Here is a 20,967-nt window from a genome sequence, read left to right as displayed (position 1 = left end):
TTTGAGGAAGGATATTATTGCTATTGAGGGAGTGCAGCGTAGGTTCACCAGGTTAATTCCCGGGATGGCAGGACTGACATATGATGAAAGAATGGATCAACTGGACTGATATTCACTGGAATTTAGAAGGATGAGAGGAGATCTTATAGAAACATATACAATTCTAAAGGGATTGGACGGGCTAGATGCAGGAAAAATGTTCCCGATGATGGGGGAGTCCAGAACCAGAGGGTCACAGTTTAAGAATTGGGGATAGGCCATTGAGGACTGAGATGAGGAAAAAGATTTTCACCCAGAGAGCTGTGAATCTGTAGAATTCTCTGCCACTGAAGGCAGGGAAGGCCAATTCACTCGATGTTTTCAAGAATGGTATAGCTCTTAGGGCTAACGGAATCAACGGATATGGGGGAAAAGCAGGAATGGGGTACTGATTTTGGATGATCAGCCATGATCATATTGAATGGCGGTCCTGGCTCGAAGAGCCGAATGGCCTACTCCTATTTTCTATGTTTCTAATCAACCCAACCTCAAGTATGTACCAGCAAAATACTATCAGCACGTCCCTTGTCCGACCAGGGACCAGAACACCCTTGACCACTGCTACACATCCACAATAAAATGCCTTCCACTCTATTCCCCTGCCACATTTTGGGAAATCTGATCATCTAGCTGTGCTTCTACTCCATACCTATAAACATAATCTACTAATAATAATAATAATAACAATATATTTTATTGTCATTGCACATAAGTGCAACGAGATTTGGGTATGCAGCTTCCATCCAATGTTATAACTTAAATAACTAATACAATTTAGATTTAGATTTAGATATCCCGAGAACAGGGTTTGTAAAAAGAACATTAAAACAGTAAAACAGTAAAAACAGTTCAAACAAACTAAAGTGCATATGTGTCTGTATGATGTGACCATCCGAGGGTGACAGTCCATGGAGGTGGGGGGCACTCAGCAGGTCCGGTTCAGAGCCGCTATAGCTCTGGGAATGAAGCTGTTCCTGAGTCTGGAGGTGCGGGCGTAGAAGGCCTTGTAACGTCTGCCGGAGGGAAGTAGTTCGAACAGTCCGTTACAAGGGTGTGAGGAGTATTTATGGATCTGAAGTGGGAAGATCGGGTACAGAAAGTTGTTCAGTGCTGGTCTGTGTAAACAGATGACATCCTAGAGGACTGCTTAGAATCAGTGGACTGGTGCATGGACTGGGATTCTGCGGCTAACCTGAATGAGTAAACCACTGGTGTGGCAAACTTCATCAGCAAGTGTGTAGAGCGGTGCGTGCCAACGAAGACAACCCGATGTTCCCCAACTGGAAACCATGGATGAACCGCGAGGTCCGTGCCCAAGTGAAGGCCAAGACCACAGAATTCAAGATAAACAATCCTGAGCAGTGCAAGAAATCTTTCTAGGATCTTCACAAAGCCATCAGGAATGCCAAGAGGCAATATCGGGGTAAACCCGATTCCCAACATAACCGCTCGAGCACCCGTCAATGGGGCAAGGCTTGAACAAGACAGGCCACAAAGTGATGTCAGGCAGCATCAACGGCAAAAGTGCGGCCCTCCCCGACGAGCTTAATGCATTCTATGCTCACTTTGAGCAGAGGGCCAACAGGGCGATGATATCAGTGCCAACAGACTCCAGTGTGCCTGTTCCCAGGGTCTCTATTACAGAAGTAAGATCGGCGTTCCCGAGAGTGAACCCATGGAAAGCAACTGGCCTAGACGGAGTCCCTGGCTGCATCCTTAGGACCTGTGTAGACCAACCAGCGGAGTATCCACAGACATCTTTAATCACTCCCTACTCCATTCTGAGATACTAACCTGCTTCAGCAAGACCACTATCAATGCCCGTGCCAAAGAAAAGCAATATCTCATGCCTTCTTGTCTATTGTCCAGTGACCTTGACATCCACCCTCATGAAGTGCATCGAGAAGCTGGTTAAGGCACACATTAACTCCAGCCTACCGAATAACCTTGATCCACTCCAGTTTGTCTACCGCCACAAAAGTCCACCACTGATGAAATCTCCCTGGCCCTAGATTCATCCCTGGAACCATGGATAAGAAGGATACCCACGTCAGACTATTCCTATTCATTGACTATACAGCTCTGCTTTCAGTACCATTACCCCAACGAAGCTCATCTCCAAACTTGTGGAACTTGGAGACAGCACTCCAGTCTGTAGCTGGATCCTCAACTTCCTGACCCATAGACTACAATCAGTGAAGATAGGTGACAAATCTAGCAGCACGGTATCATGTATCTTGTCATGAATCGTTACACTGTAAATGGGTCGATTGTAATCACGTATTGTCTTTCTGCTGACTGGTTAGCACGCAACAAAAACTTTCCACTGTACCTCGGTACACATGACAATAAACTAAACTGGTGGCACAATGGTAGAGTTGCTGCCTTATGCCCCTGTCCCACTTAGGAAACCTGAACGTAAACCTCTGGAGACTTTGCGCCCCACCCAAGGTTTCCGTGCGGTTCCCGGAGGTTGCAGGTGGTTGCCGGAGGTTGCAGGTAGTGGAAGAAGGTAGGGAGACTGACAAAAACCTTCGGGAACCGCATGGAAACCTTGGGTGGGGCGCAAAGTCTCCAGAGGTTTACGTTCAGGTTTCCTAAGTGGGACAAGGGCATTACAGTGCTTACAGGGCCAGAATTTGATCCAGGTTCAATCCCGACTATGGGTGCTTGTCTGTACGGCGTTTGCACGTTCTCCCCGTGACCACGTGGAGTTTTCTCCGAGATCTTCAGTTTCCTCCCACACTCCAAAGACGTACAGGCTTGTCGGTTAATTGGCTTGGTGTGAATGTAAAAAATTGTCCCTGGTGCAGGATGGTGTTAGTGTGTCCGGGGATCGATGGTCAGTGCGGACTCGGCGGGGCAAAGGGCATGTTTCCGCTCTTATTCTCTGAACCGATCTAAACAAAAATCATCCTCCGTGATAATCCTCAACGCTGGTGTCCTGCAAGGATATGTTCTCACCCCCCTGCTATACTCCTTATACAATATCAACTCTTAAAAGTATGTGCATAGCAATCTGTGGTGTGAATTTGTGGAATGGTCTGGAACAGGAGATAAAACTTAGCACAAGCATAATTCAGTTTAAAAAGATGTACAAAAACACTTGTTTAAAAGGATATTGGGATGAGGATAGGTGATTGTGAGTGGGATATTTGTTATACTGATTGTATTGGGAAGGATGATTATGGGGTGATGGGTTGTATATATTAGCAATGTTACAAAATTTTGAGATTTTAAAAATCAAGTCTGTAACTTATCCCATCAGATAAAGCATAAAAATAAGTTTAATTTGACACCTAATTCACTTTCATATCTCAAGTATTTAAAAAGTTATGGCCATTTTCATACTGGGAAATGAGCATCTTGTTCCCTATTGACTTTCTATGGACATAACAAAAAAGCTGTGATCGTGAACAGTCAAAAGCCCATAACTTTCTTAAAAATTAAGAGAACTGAATGAAATTTTCAGTTATCATAGATTGAAGCATTCTGAAACAAATATAAAATAATCTTACTTGGATGACCTGAAATTAAAGCATATAATTAGTTAGTTACCTAATTGTAGCTAATTTCAGACTTCAATGACTAGATCTAAACACCTATCCATTTCTTAATAAATGATTAACATTTTTAAATAGCCTAAATGTCCAAATAATATTCACAAATAATTCACAATAAAACATGATTTTTAAATCTCATTTACATTAATTTATAGGCCAAATGGAAGGAATTTAGTGTTCAATTGCTGTAAATAAATGCCCATTTAAATCAGCTTTCCAGTGGGTCCCTGTGGAACGCGCTGGTTTAGAACGTTCACATTGCGGTAGATTTGTGCCTCAAATGCCGAGAAAAATACTGCGCGATATAATGGGCCCAAATTGAGCTACTCGCAATATTAAATTTTGTATAAAAGGATCTTTAGAAGCCCTTTTGAATGTAAAAATATACAACCTACCTTCTGCTATTTTCTTTATGAGACCCTGCGGTTGCTGACGGTCGCGGGTTTAAAGATTGATTTTTAAACTACTATAACTATTATTCAAGGCCTTTAAACCTAATAATAGCTTTTGCGACGGGGTCTATCAGCGATTTTTCGTTAATAATTAACTAGGCTGAACATTTTCGATTGGAACAGCTTAGAGAAAATCGCGTTTTAAACCCGCCCCCTCTAAACGGCGCCAAAATCGCGCACAACCTCAGCGGCAGATATTCAGCGACGCTTCAGGTAGGCTTTGCAACATACCTATATATATGACTAAGATACTGTATAGTATATGAGGGTTTTTTCTTTTCTTTTTCTTTTTTTCTTTTTTGTATGGCTTTGTAAATATTTGATTTTACTTTGGAGTCACGTGAGTGACTACGTGAAGAAGGGCCATCCGTCTGCGTGCGCGTCATTACGTCTGAACGCAACACGCACGACGGACTGGCAGGCATTGAGCCTCCCAGGCCGTCGGGATGAGCAGGTAAGGAAAGTTGAAATCACTTACCTACGTTCTTTCGGGCTTGAAGTTTTTTTCAGAGCCCAGATGTCGAGGAGACAGCCCGCGGGGATGTCGGCTGCCGAAGACCGCAGCCTTCCAAATAGCGGGCGACGGTCTTGTTCCCGACATTAGCGCCGACAGCAGAATCGGCAGGAGACTTTGCGCGGGAGCAGGAGCTCCATGGTTGTCCTGCGGGACGTAATGCCACCCGCAAGTCTAAACAAACCCGTTGACTCAGATGAGTCCGGGGAAGAGGGATACCCTCCCTCAACGGAGAGCGTCTTAGAACGACTTCTCCCACATGGAGCAATTTATGGAGAAGTTGCTCCAACAATAATCTGCTCCGAAGGAGGAGCAGTATCAGCACGGCCTACAGCAGTGCCGTGCCGGGAGCCTCGCACATGGGGCAGCCCAATGTCTTCCCCATTGAAGGGGGAACTACATGTGGAAGAAACCACTCTGAATCAGAGTACAAAGAGAGGGGGGGAAAACCTTCCCAGGGACAAGCAGAAGAAAGGAAGTAAGTAAGTAAGTTTTACTTATATTGCACTAAGTCAACACCAAAATGCTTTACATAAAAGGAATAATAAGCTTCCATACAAACAAACAGAAAATAAGTGCTTCTGCAATCATCCAGGTTCCACTGGGTGCTTCCCTGGATGGAATCTAGCTCTTGACAGCCCGGGTATTATGGAGAACCCGCAGGCAGCAGCACCTGTTTTCAGGGCTGCACAAATGTCTCCTGCTCTAAGGAGAGGAGCATTCATGGTCCTTTTTCAGTCTGACCAAAGCTAGAATCTCATTTAGGTCCACTGGAAGGGCCATGTCAGCACAGGTATCCTCAGGGGCCTCTGGCAGCACCTGTTTTCAGGGCTGCCTACGAACCTCACTCTCAGAGGAGCGGTTCACTGAATCCGGTGGTAGCTTGAAAGCTGGGCACGGAAATATGATCAGAGTCGTCTTTCAAGGCAGACTCAAAATAATGGCCTGAATTGTCCTACAAGGCAGGCTCAGTATGATGAGGTTTCAGACCAGACCCAAGCAGAGGTCAGGAGAAACATGGAATCCACACTCCTTACCAGTCCTACTCCCAATCAAGGAGAGGAAAGGAATCCGCATCAGGGGCCTTTGGGCTTACCACAAGATCACCGGTAGCCATGGAGGTAGGTGGGTCTGGGTTTACTGAAACAAGGGATTGTGGAGCAGTTACATGTTGGTAATTTACTCTTGTGTTCTTGTTCAAAATGACAATAACAAGAAATTTCAGAACGGGGTTTTTAAAAACAGATAATAACGTGATAATTTTACTGCACAACATACACAGGTTCCAAGCAGACTTGGAACTCGGACTGGAATTGTCTTCGAGGCAGGCCCAGTATTTTTGGGCAGGATTGCCATTCAGGACATGTGACAGATGGAGGATGTCACTTCATCCAGGTGTAACTCGTACACGGTGACAGATGCTGGATCATGAATTTTTAATAACAACACAGAATGGATGTTGAATCAGACAGTATTTAACAAAATAACTACACGATTTAGCATACCAGATGTTGATCCGTTTGCATCTAGACTAACCATTAGTTACCCAGATATGTGTCCTGCGAGCTGGATCCAGGAGCAAGGCAGTGGATGCTTTCTCCCTCAATTGGGGAGGAATGTTTATGTATGCTTTCCGCCAATTTGTCTCACAAACCGATGCTTGACAAAAATCAAGCAAGACTAAGCCACAGGCATATTGGTAGTGCCAGATTGGCCTACTCAAGCCTGGTCCCCAAATATTTTGGGAATTATAGTACAGCCAGTAATGGCTGTACCCAAGAGCAGGGGCCTCCTAGTGAACCCAGTTACAGGGAGCAATCATCCACTACATGAACGTATAACTTGTTGGTCTGCAGATTCTGAGGAGGCCATTTCAAGGCATAGGACTGTCCGAACAAATACAACACAGTTCGGATAACGGATGTTTTGGAGTTCCTATCAACTGTACTATAACTATAATACATTTTATTTATTTATTTTTATTTATTTTATTTATGGGCGCCTTTCAAGAGTCTCAAGGACACCTTACAAAAATTGAGCATGTATAGGAAAAACATGTAAGGGGAATGAAATAAATAGTAGAGACATGACTAGTACACAAAGTAAAGACAGAATTCAATACAAAACACAGCATGAGGCAATTAATGCACAGATGAAAAGGGACGGGGACGTGGGGCTAAGGATAGGCAGAGGTGAAGAGATGGGTCTTGAGGCGGGACTGGAAGATGGGGAGGGACACGGAATTGCGGATCAGTTGGGGGAGGGAGTTCCAGAGCCTGGGAGCTGCCCTGGAGAAGGCTCTGTCCCCAAAACTGCGGAGGTTGGACTTGTGGATGGAGAGGAGACCGGCTGGCTGATGTGGATCTGAGGGACCGTGAGGGTTGGTAGGGGGAGAGGAGGTCAGTGAGATATGTGGGGGCCAGATGGTGGAGGGCTTTGTAGGTGAGGACCAGGATTTTGTAGGTGATCCAGTGGGCGATGGGAAGCCAGTGAAGTTGTTTGAGGACTGGAGTGATGTGATGCCAGGATTTGGTGTGGGTGATGAGTCGGGCGGCTGCGTTCTGGACCAGTTGGAGTCGGTTGATGTAGGTGGAGCTGATGCCAAGGAGAAGTGAGTTGCAATAGTCCAGTCGGGAGGAGATGAAGGCATGGATGAGTCTTTCAGCAGCAGGCGGTGTGAGAGAGGGTCTGAGTTTGGCGATGTTGCGGAGATGAAAGAAGGAGGTTTTAATGACATGGCGGATGTGAGGCTCAAGGGAGAGGGTGGAATCAAAGATCACGCCAAGGTTGCGGGCCTGGGGAGATGGGGAGACAGTGGTGCCGTCGATGGTGAGAGTGGGGTTATTGATTTTGCTGAGTGTGGCTTTGGAGCCTATGAGGAGGAATTCTGTCTTATCGCTGTTGAGTTTGAGGAAATTATGTTGCCACCAGGTTTTTATAGCTGACAAACAGGAGTTGATATGGGAGAGGGGGGGGTTGTGGGGGGATTTGGTGCCAAGGTAAATCTGGGTGTCATCAGCGTAACAGTGGAAGTCCAGATTGAAGTGGCGGAGTATCTGACCAAGGGGGAGGATGTAGATGATGAAGAGGAGGGGGCCGAGTACGGAGCCTTGGGGAATGCCTTGAGTGACTGCGGCTGTAGCAGAGGTGTGGTTGTGGAGAGAGATGAAGTGGGATCTGTTGGAAAGGTAGGAACGGAGCCAGCTGAGTGCAGAGCCTTCAATGCCGAGGTCCTTGAGTCTGGTGAGCAGGATGTTATGGTTCACTGTATCGAAGGCTGCGCTCAGGTCGAGGAGGATGAGGATGTTGAGGGAACCAGTGTCAGCAGAGGTGAGGAGGTCGTTGAGGACTTTGAGGAGAGCAGTTTCTGTGCTATGGAGGGGGCGAAAGCCAGATTGGAGGGGTTCAAGTAGGTTACACGCAAGGAGGTGGGAATGAAGTTGCGACGTAACGATACGCTCCAGGGTTTTTGAAAGGAAGGGGAGGTTTGAGATTGGGCGGTAGTTAATGAGAGAGGAGAGGTCAAGACCAGGTTTCTTTAAGATTGGTGTAACGGCAGCAGTTTTGAAAGCGGAGGGGACAATTCCTTGGGACAATGAGGAGTTGAAGAGATTAGTGAGGTAGGGGCAGAGAACGGGGAGGCAGGACTTCAACAGGGGAGTGGGGAGAGGGTCGAGGGAGCAGGTAGTGGGTTTGGAAGAGCTGATGAGTTTGGAGATTTCAATAGGGGTGACCAGGTCAAACTAGGAGAGGAAGCAGTGTGGAGGAGGGGTAAGGAGGTCAGTGGAGATGTTGAAAGGAGGGGCCTTGGTAGGTGGTGGAGTAGATGCTGGGGAGTCGGGTACAGGGGATAAAGATTGATAGATGGTGCTGATTTTATCAGCGAAAAAGTGGAGGAATGAGTTGCAGAGATCCGGAGTAGAGGTAGGGAGAGTGTTGGCTCGAGGCTTGAGGAGGTTGCCCACTGTGGAGAAGAGGGTTCTGTGGTTTAGGCAGGGATCGGTGAATATGGAGGAGAGGTAGGCAGATTTTGCAGCAATGAGGGCATCTTTGTAGTCAGTGAGGTGGAGTTTGTAAGCTTCAAGGTGGACTGTGAGAGATGATTTCTTTATAAGTCGTTCGAGTAACTATAAACTAAGTTATAGTGCATCTATAGTGCCAGAGGCGCACTCTCCTCCAATCTGATGCCGGAAGCAGGGCACAGTTCGATAGGAACGCACCCCTTTACAACAAAATTCATGAAGGGAATTTACAATTTAAGACCTCCAAGGCCAAGGTACACTGACACATGGGATGTGAGCGTGGTACAAGCCCTACTTTGACAGTGGGGACCGCCCATAACTAACCCTGAAGGTGGTATGCTGACAAAGAGTCCAGACACTGCAAAAGCTACGGTTGGACTACATGACCACCAATATGAACAACATAACATTCCTAATCAGGAACCTGATAAACAGAGCAGGCCAGGAATGCCAGGGATGGAGATCCAGTTCTTGGCATATCCAGAGGACCAACGGTTGTGTAGGTGGTAACATACTAACACCACTATCTGAGAGTCACGGAGAATCTCAGAGGCACAGAACAATTGGTCCTCATCAGCCATAAAAAAAAAAAATTTTTAAACACACCAAAAGGTGTCAACTCAAACCATCTTCAGATGGTCAAAAGGGGTAATGGCGGTAGCAGGAGTAAACATTTATATGGTTAAATCTCACTCCATCTCACTTGCTGCATCTAGCCCCTTGACGACATCCTAGTGGCTGCTGGATGGACGAATGAAATAACGGTCCACCGGTTATATAACAAACCTATAATCGGACTGGGGGTGTTTGCACGTACCATTTTAAGTTCTGTCCCTTAGTTTCCCCCCCCAAGGTTGGGAGGGGTAACTTTTTTTAAACTTTTCTTTCATTTAAAGCATCAGTTTCTTTACTTAACTACGTAATGTCTGAATGCTTTAATGATTACACGCATCCATGGTCAATCCATTCAGTGTGTGACGCCTGGATTCGTAACCGGCGTAAAATCACAGAGCTTTGAAATCTTCACGTAGTCACTCACGTGACTCCGAAGTAAAATAGTAAGATTAAAAGAGAACTTACCAGTTTGAAGTTTGATCTTGATTTTATGAGGAGTTACGATGAGCGATTACGTGCCCACCGCTCCCACCCTCATATTATCAAGGTCATATGGAAGTTCAAGTTTTTCACAATCTTACTATTCTCAGGTCTTGTTTTTTATCTGTGATTTAACACCGCTGCTTTGAAGATTGACGCGCACGCAGACGGACGGCCCTTCTTCACGTAATCGCTCATCGTAACTCCTCATAAAATCAAGATCAAACTTCAAACTGGTAAGTTCTCGTTTAATCTTACTATTAGAGTATAAATGTAAATAATTTGGTGTACATATAGTGGCTGGTGTACATATGGTGTACATATAGCTGCTAAATTTGTATAAGATAATTATAAGCAGTTGAATAAGGGGTGGGAATTAATAAGCTTTGGCTTCTTCCTGCTCCTTTTCGGACACATGCGATTTCATTTATTTATAGATATTGTTTATGACAATTTATAAATATTCTTGTTTTGTTTTTTGTATGCTGTTTCACACTTGCTTTTTATTCTTTTATTCTGTTCGAAATAAATAATAAAATAAAATAAATAAAAATAACAAATTGAATACCAATCCAGCTCAATCTACAGGTTCGCAGATGATATCACCGTAGTGGGCCGTTGTCGAATAATGACAAGGTAGTGTCCAGAAAGGAGATTGAGAACCTAGTAAATCGGTGCCAAGACGACAAACCTCTCCCTCTAAATCAGCATGACAAAGGAGATAGTGACTGACTTCAGGAAGCAAAGCAGTACACACACCACAGTCTACATTGTTGCTGCCAAAGTGGAGATAGTCGAAAGCTCCAAGTTCCCAGGTATAAATATTACCAGCAATTTGTCCTGGACCAGCCACAACAACGCAATCAATGGCTAAGAAAGCACATCAATGTTTCTACTTCCTTGGAGGCTCGGAAGATTAGCATGTCCCCAACAACCCTCAACAACTTCTACAGATGTGGCATAGAAAGCATCTTGTCGAGATGCATCATCGCCTGGCCTAGAAGCAGCTCGATCCTAGATCACGAGGAACTGCAGAGAATTGTGGACATAGACCAGACCATCACACAAACCAGCCTCCCTTCCATTGACTTCATCTACATTTCACGCTGCCTCGGCAAGGCCACCAGCATAATCAATGACCAGTCTCATCCCAGACACTCCCTCTTCTCACCTCTCCCATCAGACAGGAGATACAGAAGTTTGAAAACACATAGCCCCAGATTCAGGGACAGTTTCTTCCTAGCTGTTATTGGGCAACTGAATGAGCCCACCATTAGCTAGTGTGCAGTTCTGACTTCCCATCTATCTCATTGGAGACCTTAGAACTTGCTTTAATCAGACTTTGTCGGACTTCAATGTTATATCTGTGTGTTAAATGTTGTGGACTGACATAAAATGCTGGAGTAACTAAGCGGGACAGGCAGCATCTCTGGATAGAAGTAATGGGTGACATTTCAGGTCGAGACCTGTCTTCGGACTGAGAGTCAGGGGAGAGGGAGGCACAGAGATGTGGAAGAGCAAGGTGTGAAAACAAGACATCAAAGGGGAAGAAGCTCAAGGAAAATGTAGAATAGATCATCGTTAGCTATTTACAATATAACCCCAGCTATTTACAATATATATTAATGATCTGGATGAGGGAATTGAAGGCAATATCTCCAAGTTTGCGGATGACACTAAGCTGGGGGGCAGTGTTAGCTGTGAGGAGGATGCTAGGAGACTGCAAGGTGACTTGGATAGGCTGGGTGAGTGGGCAAATGTTTGGCAGATGCAGTATAATGTGGATAAATGTGAGGTTATCCATTTTGGTGGCAAAAACAGGAAAGCAGACTATTATCTAAATGGTGGCCGACTAGGAAAAGGGGAGATGCAGCGAGACCTGGGTGTCATGGTACACCAGTCATTGAAAGTGGGCATGCAGGTGCAGCAGGCAGTGAAGAAAGCGAATGGTATGTTAGCTTTCATAGCAAAAGGATTTGAGTATAGGAGCAGGGAGGTTCTACTGCAGTTGTACAGGGTCTTGGTGAGACCACACCTGGAGTATTGCGTACAGTTTTGGTCTCCAAATCTGAGGAAGGATATTATTGCCATAGAGGGAGTGTAGAGAAGGTTCACCAGACTGATTCCTGGGATGTCAGGACTGTCTTATGAAGAAAGACTGGATAGACTTGGTTTATACTCTCTAGAATTTAGGAGATTGAGAGGGGATCTTATAAAAACTTACAAAATTCTTAAGGGGTTGGACAGGCTAGATGCAGGAAGATTGCTCCCGATGTTAGGGAAGTCCAGGACAAGGGGTCACAGCTTAAGGATAAGGGGGAAATCCTTTAAAACCGAGATGAGAAGAACTTTTTTCACACAGAGAGTGGTGAATCTCTGGAACTCTCTGCCACAGAGGGTAGTCGAGGCCAGTTCATTGGCTATATTTAAGAGGGAGTTAGATGTGGCCCTTGTGGCTAAGGGGATCAGAGGGTATGGAGAGAAGGCAGGTACGGGATACTGAGTTGGATGATCAGCCATGATCATATTGAATGGCGGTGCAGGCTCGAAGGGTCGAATGGCCTACTCCTGCACCTAATTTCTATGTTTCTATGTTAGCTAGGAGAAAGTGACAATGAAGCATACAGAGATAAAATTAAATCAGGAGGACAGTCGGGGGAACTAGGATGGGTGGGGGACAGAGAGAGAGAGGGAAAGCAAGGGTTACTTGAAGTTAGAGAAGTCAATATTCATAAATGTTGTATCCTGTATCCTTCATTTTTGCAGGGTGGTCAGCTTGACTGGATTCAAGTGTGTTGACTGGACAGCACACAAACAAAAGCTTTTTCATTGTATCACGGTACACGTGACAATAATAAATAAACAAACAAACATGTTTGGGAGCCTGAGAGCTGTAGAAGATGAAATATGCTGCAGGTACCAGGTTCAGGCAGGTTGGGCCTTCCTATCACTACTCGGCTAAATGTTTTATCCAGGTTAGAATGACGTGCTTGGTAATTTTCAGAACGTTAAGACTTTGAGGTGGTACACAAAAATGCTGGAGAAACTCAGCGGGTGCAGCAGCATCTATGGAGCGAAGGAAATAGGCAACGTTTCGGGCCGAAACGTTGCCTATTTCCTTTGCTCCATAGATGCTGCTGCACCCGCTGAGTTTCTCCAGCATTTTTGTGTACCTTCGATTTTCCAGCATCTGCAGTTCCTTCTAAAAGACTTTAATGTGCATCCATTTGTAGTTTCCTCCTCAAACAGATCAATGGCCACAAAGTGAGCCGATGCGACTTTTTGTCTTATGTCTGCCTCTTGTTTTTAAACAATTCATGAGCTCAGTATAGCGTGTTTAAGATTGTTATATTTTCAGACATGGTCAGGTTGGATATGGAAAAAAAAAATGTACTCAGAGGGTGGTGGGTGTATGGAACGGGCTGCCAGAGGAGATAGTTGAGGCAGGTTCTATCCCAACGTTTAAGAAACAGTTAGACAGGTACATCGATAGGGCAGGTTTGGAGGGATATGGACCAAGCACAGGCAGGCAGGTGGGACTAGTGTAGCTGGGACATGTTGGCCGTGTGGGCAAGTTGGGCCGAAGGGCCTGTTTCCACGCTGTGTGACTCGATGACTTGGGTCAGGTTTGAATTGGCTGTGATCATTTTATACTTGAAGAGACCTCTGCAAGTCTGGGAGGAGGGAAAGCAATTACCAATACCTTCCTCAGGCACAAATGAGCCTTAAAGATGGACTCAATGGTTTTGTGTGCTGAAAGCCAATTTAGCTTCCAGCTTGATAAGAAACAATTGTCAGGTGGAGCATTAAGTATCTAATTGCTTCTAAATTGTCCATGAATGCTCATTAAAAAGGCTGATCAACATTTTAGTGCTTAGCACCTAAGCTGAAGCCCTCTTTCGGGTTGATGAGGAAAAGATTCATAGATGCTGAAGATTTCAGTCATAAATTAAAGGTGCAACTCTGTGCGGCATTACAGCGCTTGCAGCGCCGGAGACCCAGATTCAATCCCCACTACGGGTCCTGTCTGTACGGAGTTTGTACGTTCTCCCTGTGACCTGCGTGGGTTTACTCCGAGATGTTCGGCTTCCTCCCACACACCAAAGATGTACAGGTTTGTTAGATTAATTGGATTGGAGTATGTGTAAATTGTCCCTAGTGTGTGTAGGATTGGATTAATGTGCGGGGATCGCTGGTCGGTGAGGACTCGGTGGACCGAAGGGCCTGTTTCCGCACTGCATCTCTGAACTAAATAAACTAAACTAAACTCCTTTAACTGTTTAAGAAGGAACTGCAGATGCTGGAAAATCGAAGGTAGACAAAAATGCTGAAGAAGGGTTTCGACCCGAAACGTTGCCTATTTCCTTCCCTCCTTTAACTGTTTGCTTGCTGTGGGACTTTGAAGAGCACTTTGGAAATACATAAAGGATTCCATAGACTCTTCATGAAAACTTCATCAACATGTATTCCTGAAACAATATCTTCACTCGAGGACTGGTCTATTCCACATAAAATGTGTACTGGTTACGGTGAAGAGGAGATGTGGCCAATAAACTGTAGCTCCAGCTTCAGAGAAGAGTGGGGACAAGGGTGAAGGAGTCTTCTTCCTCTCTTTGAATGGAGGTCTGCCCCTACACTTGAAGGATGTGCTGGCTCTGGAGAGGGTCCAGAGGATGTTTACAAGAATGATCCCGGGGAGGAGTGGGTTAACATATGATGAGCATTTGACAGCACTGGGCCTGTACTCGCTGGAGTTTCCAAGGTTGAGGGGGGACCTCATTGAAACTTACAGAACAATGAAAGGCCTAGATAGAGTGGATGTGGAGAGGATGTTTCAACTGGTGCAAGAGTCTAGCACCAGAGGTCATAGCCTCAGAATTAAAGGACGCTCTATAAGAAAGGAGGTGAGGAGGAACTTTTTTAGTCAGAGGGTAGTTAATCTGTGAGGGATGTGGAAGCTAAGTAAATGGATGTTTTTAAGGCAGAGATAGACAAATTCTTGATTAGAACGGGTGTCAAGGGTTATGGTGAAAAAGCAGGAAAATGGGATTAGGAGGCAGAGATCAGCCATGATTGAATGGCAGAGTAGACTCGATGGGCTGAACGGCCTATTTCTACTCCTATAACGTGAACTCTGAACCACCTTTACCTGGGACTCCATGCTACTTCCAAGAACATGCTAAGAGTTACCGAGCTGTTCTGAAACCTGTGGTTGTGCAAGCCAACACATTTCACGTCTTTAGTGAAAGTGGACGGGTCGAGTTGTACACCTCAATATTTGTGCCATCTTCTAAAAGGGATAATGACCCAAGATGGAAATCCAAGCATACACTATATTTCAGTGCAGACGTAAACGGACTTTGATGCCTTACCTCTTCACCAACTTGAATGCCTGAGCACTTCTTGCCATGTTCCCCTGTTTGATTGATATTATTCTTGCAGTAGGCTGTGTAATGCATTGAGACTCCTTTGGGCAATTTGCTGTTATCAAGAATAACCTTAGAAGCCAAAGCCTGTAATAAAAATTAAAAATATAGACATCACTACGCTCTATTTCTAAGCAGCTCTGTACCTCAGTACACGTGACAATAAACTAAACTAAACTAATTGTGCAAGTAGAGAAAAATGTTCAAATTTCATGGAAGGTTCTGTTCTTACTTGATAAGCATCGATCAACCCGGTTGCATTTCTGGAGTTTGATGTTTGAAGTCCAACTTCAGACTTTGGAATGTAAACTTGGAGCGCCTATTCAAACATGAAAACAGTATTATTTTTCTGCATGTCCGTAACTCGCTACAAATATAATCAGAGAATAGTAAGCTCCACAAATGCTCTGTTTCTGAGTTCAAACAAAAGTAGCAACAAAAATCGCGTCATGCTTTGAAAAAATGAGTTTAAGATTTGTTCTTGGTGGAAGAAACAAATGCGATCAGTACGATACAACTTCGAAAGAGAGGTTTTTTTTTAATCTATCCCTGTATAGTTCAAGAGGCAAGAGTGTTTTATTGTCATATGTCGCAGATAGCACAATGAAATACTTATATGTATATGTGGGAGGAAACCGAAGATCCCGCAGAAAACCCACACGGTCACGGGGAGAACGTACAAACTCTGTGCATACAGCACCCGTATTGAACCCGGGTCTCCGGCGCTGCACGCGCTGTAAGGCAGCAACTATACTGCTGCGCCACCGTGGCCGCCCTTAAATTGGGATCCCTTGTTATTGGGAACTTTCCAGGAATGCACAATAACCCTAACCCAGGAATGCATTCATCGGATGGTTGATTCTGGGTGGTGGATGAAAGTTCCTCTTTATATATATATAAAAATATGTGTATACAGTATATATCTATATACACAAATATCTATGTATAGATATATACTGTATACATACAGTAGTAGAGTTGCTGCTTTACAGTGTTTGCAGCGAGATCTTCGGTTTCCTCCCACACTCCAAAGACGTACAGGTTTCTAGGTTAATTGACTTGGTGTATGTGTAAAAATTGTTCCTAGTGTGTGTAGGATAGTGTTAATGTGCAGGGATCGCTGGTCGGCGCGGACCTGGTGGGCTGACGAGCCTGTTTCCGCACTGTATCTTTAAACTAAACTAAACTAAGCAACTTATTATCAACCTAAGAGATGATGCCCACTATTCCACAAACACAAGAGGCTGAAGCCAGTGTAGGAAGGTGTAGAGTCAACAAGCAAACATCATTGGTCCTCTCTTCATCTCCACCTTATCACATCTCTTCCTTCTGTTCTCTCCATCACAACCCCTTCTCCGCAACTTCAAACTCTTTCAACTCTTCTTCTCTTTCCACAGATGCTGCCTCGCCGGCTTTATAAGGAGTGTGCAGTTAGGTTTTACCACTACGTTTCTGCAATATTCTGTCGGATTTCGGGGATAATTGCAAACCCACACTGACCTTTCTATCCTGAAACTCCACCACTGCCAGAGTGAAGTCACCCGAAAACTGGAGGAACAACACCTCCTATTCTGCTCGGGCACCTTTCAACCCAACAGTATGAACATTGAATTCTCCAATTTTAGGTAACTAACCAAATAACACAGCCTTCCCCACCCCTCTTCCCTTCACCCTTTTCTCTTCCCCTTCCCCTCCCCCTTCCCCTTCCCTCCTTCCCTCCCATTCCCCCTTCCCTTCCCCCTTTCCTTCCCTTCCCCTTCCGCCTTCCACTGTCCCCCTTTCCCATCCCCCTTTTCCCCTTCCCCCTTCCCCCATCCCTTCTCTAAGCCCCACCTGGATGCTCACCCTTTTCATTCAGAATCCCCTCCCCATCCACCTATGTCCCTCCCTCTGGCTTCACATATCACACTGCATATCTCCAGCCACTTTGTCTTTTCCTCTCTAGCCTTTGTTCAACCGGCTTCCCCTCAGTCAACGCCCCTCATCTGTATCCACCTATCACTAGCCAGGTTTGTCCTGCCCCTACCTCTCTCCCAGCTTTCACCACCCGCTCCTCCCAACTACAATCTATCTACGGAACGATCCCGACCCGAAATGCCGCCCATCCATGTTCTCCAAGCGATGCTACCTGACCTGCTGCGTCACTCCAGCACTGCTTGTCTTATTTTGTAAACTTGCTCCTGCACCACAAGAGAAAATGAAATCTCTCATCTCATTGAAAGAGCACTGCTGAAGAAGGCCATTCACACCACTGTATAGAAACATAGAAACATAGAAAGTAGGTGCGAGAGTAGACCACCAGGTCCGTCGAGCCCGCACCGCCATTCGCTCATGGCTGAACACTAAACAGACACACTTACCCACAAACAGTAGACACAAGACACAGAACACAAGACACTACCCTCCCCTTTATACCGCTATCACCCCTCTCCACCCCAAGAACCGCGTGATCTCCTGGGGGAGGCAAAAAACCGGATAAAAACCCAGGTCCAATTCGGGAAAAAAATCCGGGAAATTCCTCTCCGACCCCAATCCAGGCGATCGACACTTGTCCAGGAGATCACTCAGGTCTTACTATACTAACCATACCTAGGTCCATATCCCTGCCCTCTCCCCGTAGCCCCTTATCCCCTCGGCAGCTAAAAAACCATCTATTTTAGACTTAAATATATTTAACGTTTCTGCTTCCACTGCTCCCTGGGGCAGTGAATTCCATAAATTAACCACCCTCTTGGTGAAGAAGTTCTTCCTCATCTCAGTTTTAAAAGAGCCCCCCTTTATTCTGCAACTATGTCCCCTAGTTCTAGTTTCCCCGATCATTGGGAACATCCTCGGTGCATCCACCCGATCAAGGCCCCTCACGATCTTATATGTTTCAATGAGATCGCCTCTCATTCTTCTAAACTCCAAAGAGTAGAGTTCCAGCTTACTTAACCTTTCCTCATATGTCAATCCCCTCATTGCAGGAATTAATCTTGTAAACCTTCGCTGCACTGCCTCCAGGGCTAGTACATCCTTCCTTAAGTATGGACCCCAGAACTGTACACAGTATTCCAAATGTGGTCTCACTAATACTGTGTACAGCTGCAGCAAGACCTCCGTGTTTTTATACGCAATCCCCCTAGCAATAAAGGCCAAAACTCCATTGGCCTTCCTGATTGCTTGCTGCACCTGCATACTGACTTTTAGTGATTCATGTACTAATACCCCTAGATCCCTTTGCGTTGCATTACAACGCAGCTCCTCCTCATTTAGAAAATAACTTGCCCTATCATTTTTTTTCCCAAAGTGAATGACTTCACATTTATTAGTATTAAAATTCATCTGCCAAGTTGTTGCCCACTCACCTAGCTTATCTATATCCTTTTGCAGACTCTTCCTATCCTCCTCATCCCCTACTTTTCCTCCCATTTTTGTATCGTCCGCAAATTTTGATATATTACACTTGGTTCCCTCCTCCAAATCATTTATATAAATTGTGAACAACTGGGGTCCCAGCACCGACCCTTGCGGAACCCCGCTAGTTACCGGTTGCCATCCCGAGTATGAACCATTTATCCCCACTCTCTGCTTCCTATTTGTTAGCCAATCCTCTACCCATGCTAATATATTACCCCCAATCCCATAATTTTTTATTTTTAGCAATAGTCTCTTATGTGGCACCTTGTCAAAAGCCTTTTGGAAGTCCAAGTATACCACATCCACCGGTTCCCCTTTATCCACCCGGGTTGTTACTTCCTCAAAGAATTCGAGCAGATTCGTTAAACAGGATTTCCCCTTCACAAAACCATGCTGGTTCTGTCCGATGAAGTCATGTTTATCCAAGTGCCCCGTTAGTGTTTCTTTAATAATTGTCTCTAACATTTTACCCACCACCGATGTTAGACTAACCGGTCTATAGTTACCCGCCTTCTGTTTACTTCCTTTTTTAAATATAGGTGTTACATTGGCCATTTTCCAATCCACTGGGACCGTTCCTGCCTCCAGAGAGTTTTGGAAAATTATCACCAATGCATCCACAATCCCCACCGCTATCTCCCTCAAGACCCTTGGATGTAATCCATCAGGCCCAGGGGATTTATCCTCCTTCAGTCTCATTAATTTCCCTAATACCACCTCCTTGGTGATCTTAATAGTATTTAGCTCCTCCATTCCTACCGCCCCCTGTTTATCCAGCGTTGGAATATTTTTTGTGTCTTCTATGGTGAAGACTGATACAAAATACTCGTTTAATGCCTTTGCCATTTCCATGTTCCCCACCAACAACTCTCCAGTCTCACCCTCCAATGGACCAACGTTCACCTTAGCCACCCTTTTTCTTTTTATATAGCTATAAAAACTCTTACTATTAGTTTTTATGTTGTTCGCTAAATTCCTTTCATAGTCTATTTTCCCCGTCTTAATTAATCTCTTAGTTATTTTTTGCTGACCTTTAAATGCTTCCCAATCCTCTACCCTCCCACTATCTCTGGCTACCTTATATGCCCTTGCCTTCAGCCGAATACTATCCTTTATAGTTTTACTGAGCCATGGCTGACTGTCCTTACCCTTACCCCTTTTTTTCTTCATAGGAATAAATTTTTCTTGAAGGTTATACAGTAGATCCTTAAACGTACACCACTGCTCATGTACCGTCTTATTCTTGAGTCTGCTATCCCAGTCAACTTTGATCAGCTCAGTCCTCATACCTTCATAATCCCCCTATCTCTACTGGTTCAAGCTCTACATCGAAAACTATTGTGCAATTGTCTTTTGAATGGTGGGCTCTTTTGAATGGTGCAATTTTCCTTTGAACAGAAATGAAATGAATACATTTAATCAGAATTTTTTTTATTTTTTTTTAAGAAGGCAATATTATAGAGACTTATTCTACCTCAATCAGCTTTGAGAAAAAAAATATTGCCTTTTAAAAAAAAAAAATGAAATTTGTGATAAAATATATTATTTTCATTTCTATTGCATTCATTTAACTGTAACCCTGAGTTTGAATCCATTTATAACTACTCCACCATTTAACAATCCATCACTAAAAACCTTTCACAATTTTGGAAATTATCTATTAGATAAGGCCAGCAAACGTTATTCTTCAGTAACTTCGGTTTCTTCATAAGAATTGCCTCCCATATCTCATGCCCTTCTGACAAACGTTCATAATTGTTTTACATGATATTAAAGTTATTCCATTGATGTTGTGATTAAATCAGGAAGCAACATTAAAAGTGTGGGCAAACATACTTTGAATAAGGCACCCCCCCTCCCCCCCCAATGTTAAACAAAATGCAGAAATCCCATTTGCCTTTTTACATTCTTTCCTATTTTTGGTTTTACCTTTAAAAATTCTCTCAATTTTCTTCTTCTTCCATTCTGTCAAGAATCTTGCAATTAGAATTCTTATAATTTATTTTCTTACATGTGTAACACATTGACCTGAATGTGCTCCACTTAACCAGTCTATTTAAGTCTTCAAAATCAGGCATAAAAGGCTGGAGTAACTCAGCAGGTCAATATTGATTCCTCTAACTTCAAGCAACCCTTGCATCCCTTCTCTCTCCATCCTTCCGCCACCCTTGTGGTCATTCTAGTTATTGTGGCGTCTTCTGAAGAAGGGTCTTGACCCGAAACGTCACCTGTTCCTTTTCTCCAGTCCCCGTCTATATCTCTCATTCCCTTTACCCTGATTCTCAGTCTGAAGAAGGGTCTCGACCCGAAAAGTCACCTATTCCTTTATATGCTGCCTGACCTGCTGAGTTGCCCCAGCCTTTTGTGTCGGTCCTCAATTTAAACCAGCATCTGCAGTTCCTCCCTACACCATTACTATCATCGTTGCTCTGTGGAATATTCACACTGGGTTCATCA

General features: G+C 44.5%; 1 protein-coding gene across 2 annotated transcripts in view; it reads right to left on the bottom strand.

Moving 5' to 3' along the window:
* LOC116986433 (integrin beta-1-like) overlaps nucleotides 1-20,967 on the bottom strand; it is a 136,216-nt gene that overhangs the window by 45,611 nt on the left and 69,638 nt on the right. For both annotated transcript variants that reach the window (XM_033041972.1, XM_033041979.1), the window contains exons 9-10: nucleotides 15,344-15,430; nucleotides 15,058-15,198 (exon numbers count right to left, since the gene is read on the bottom strand). In XM_033041972.1, the coding sequence (XP_032897863.1) occupies nucleotides 15,058-15,198; nucleotides 15,344-15,430 (228 nt within the window). The remainder of the gene's footprint in view (nucleotides 1-15,057; nucleotides 15,199-15,343; nucleotides 15,431-20,967) is intronic.

The sequence above is a fragment of the Amblyraja radiata genome, chromosome 2 (genome assembly GCF_010909765.2).
Source record: "Amblyraja radiata isolate CabotCenter1 chromosome 2, sAmbRad1.1.pri, whole genome shotgun sequence".
Lineage (NCBI taxonomy): Eukaryota > Metazoa > Chordata > Chondrichthyes > Rajiformes > Rajidae > Amblyraja > Amblyraja radiata.
The sequence above is the reverse complement of the archived record's forward strand: the minus strand, read 5'-3'. Positions and strand labels throughout refer to the sequence as shown.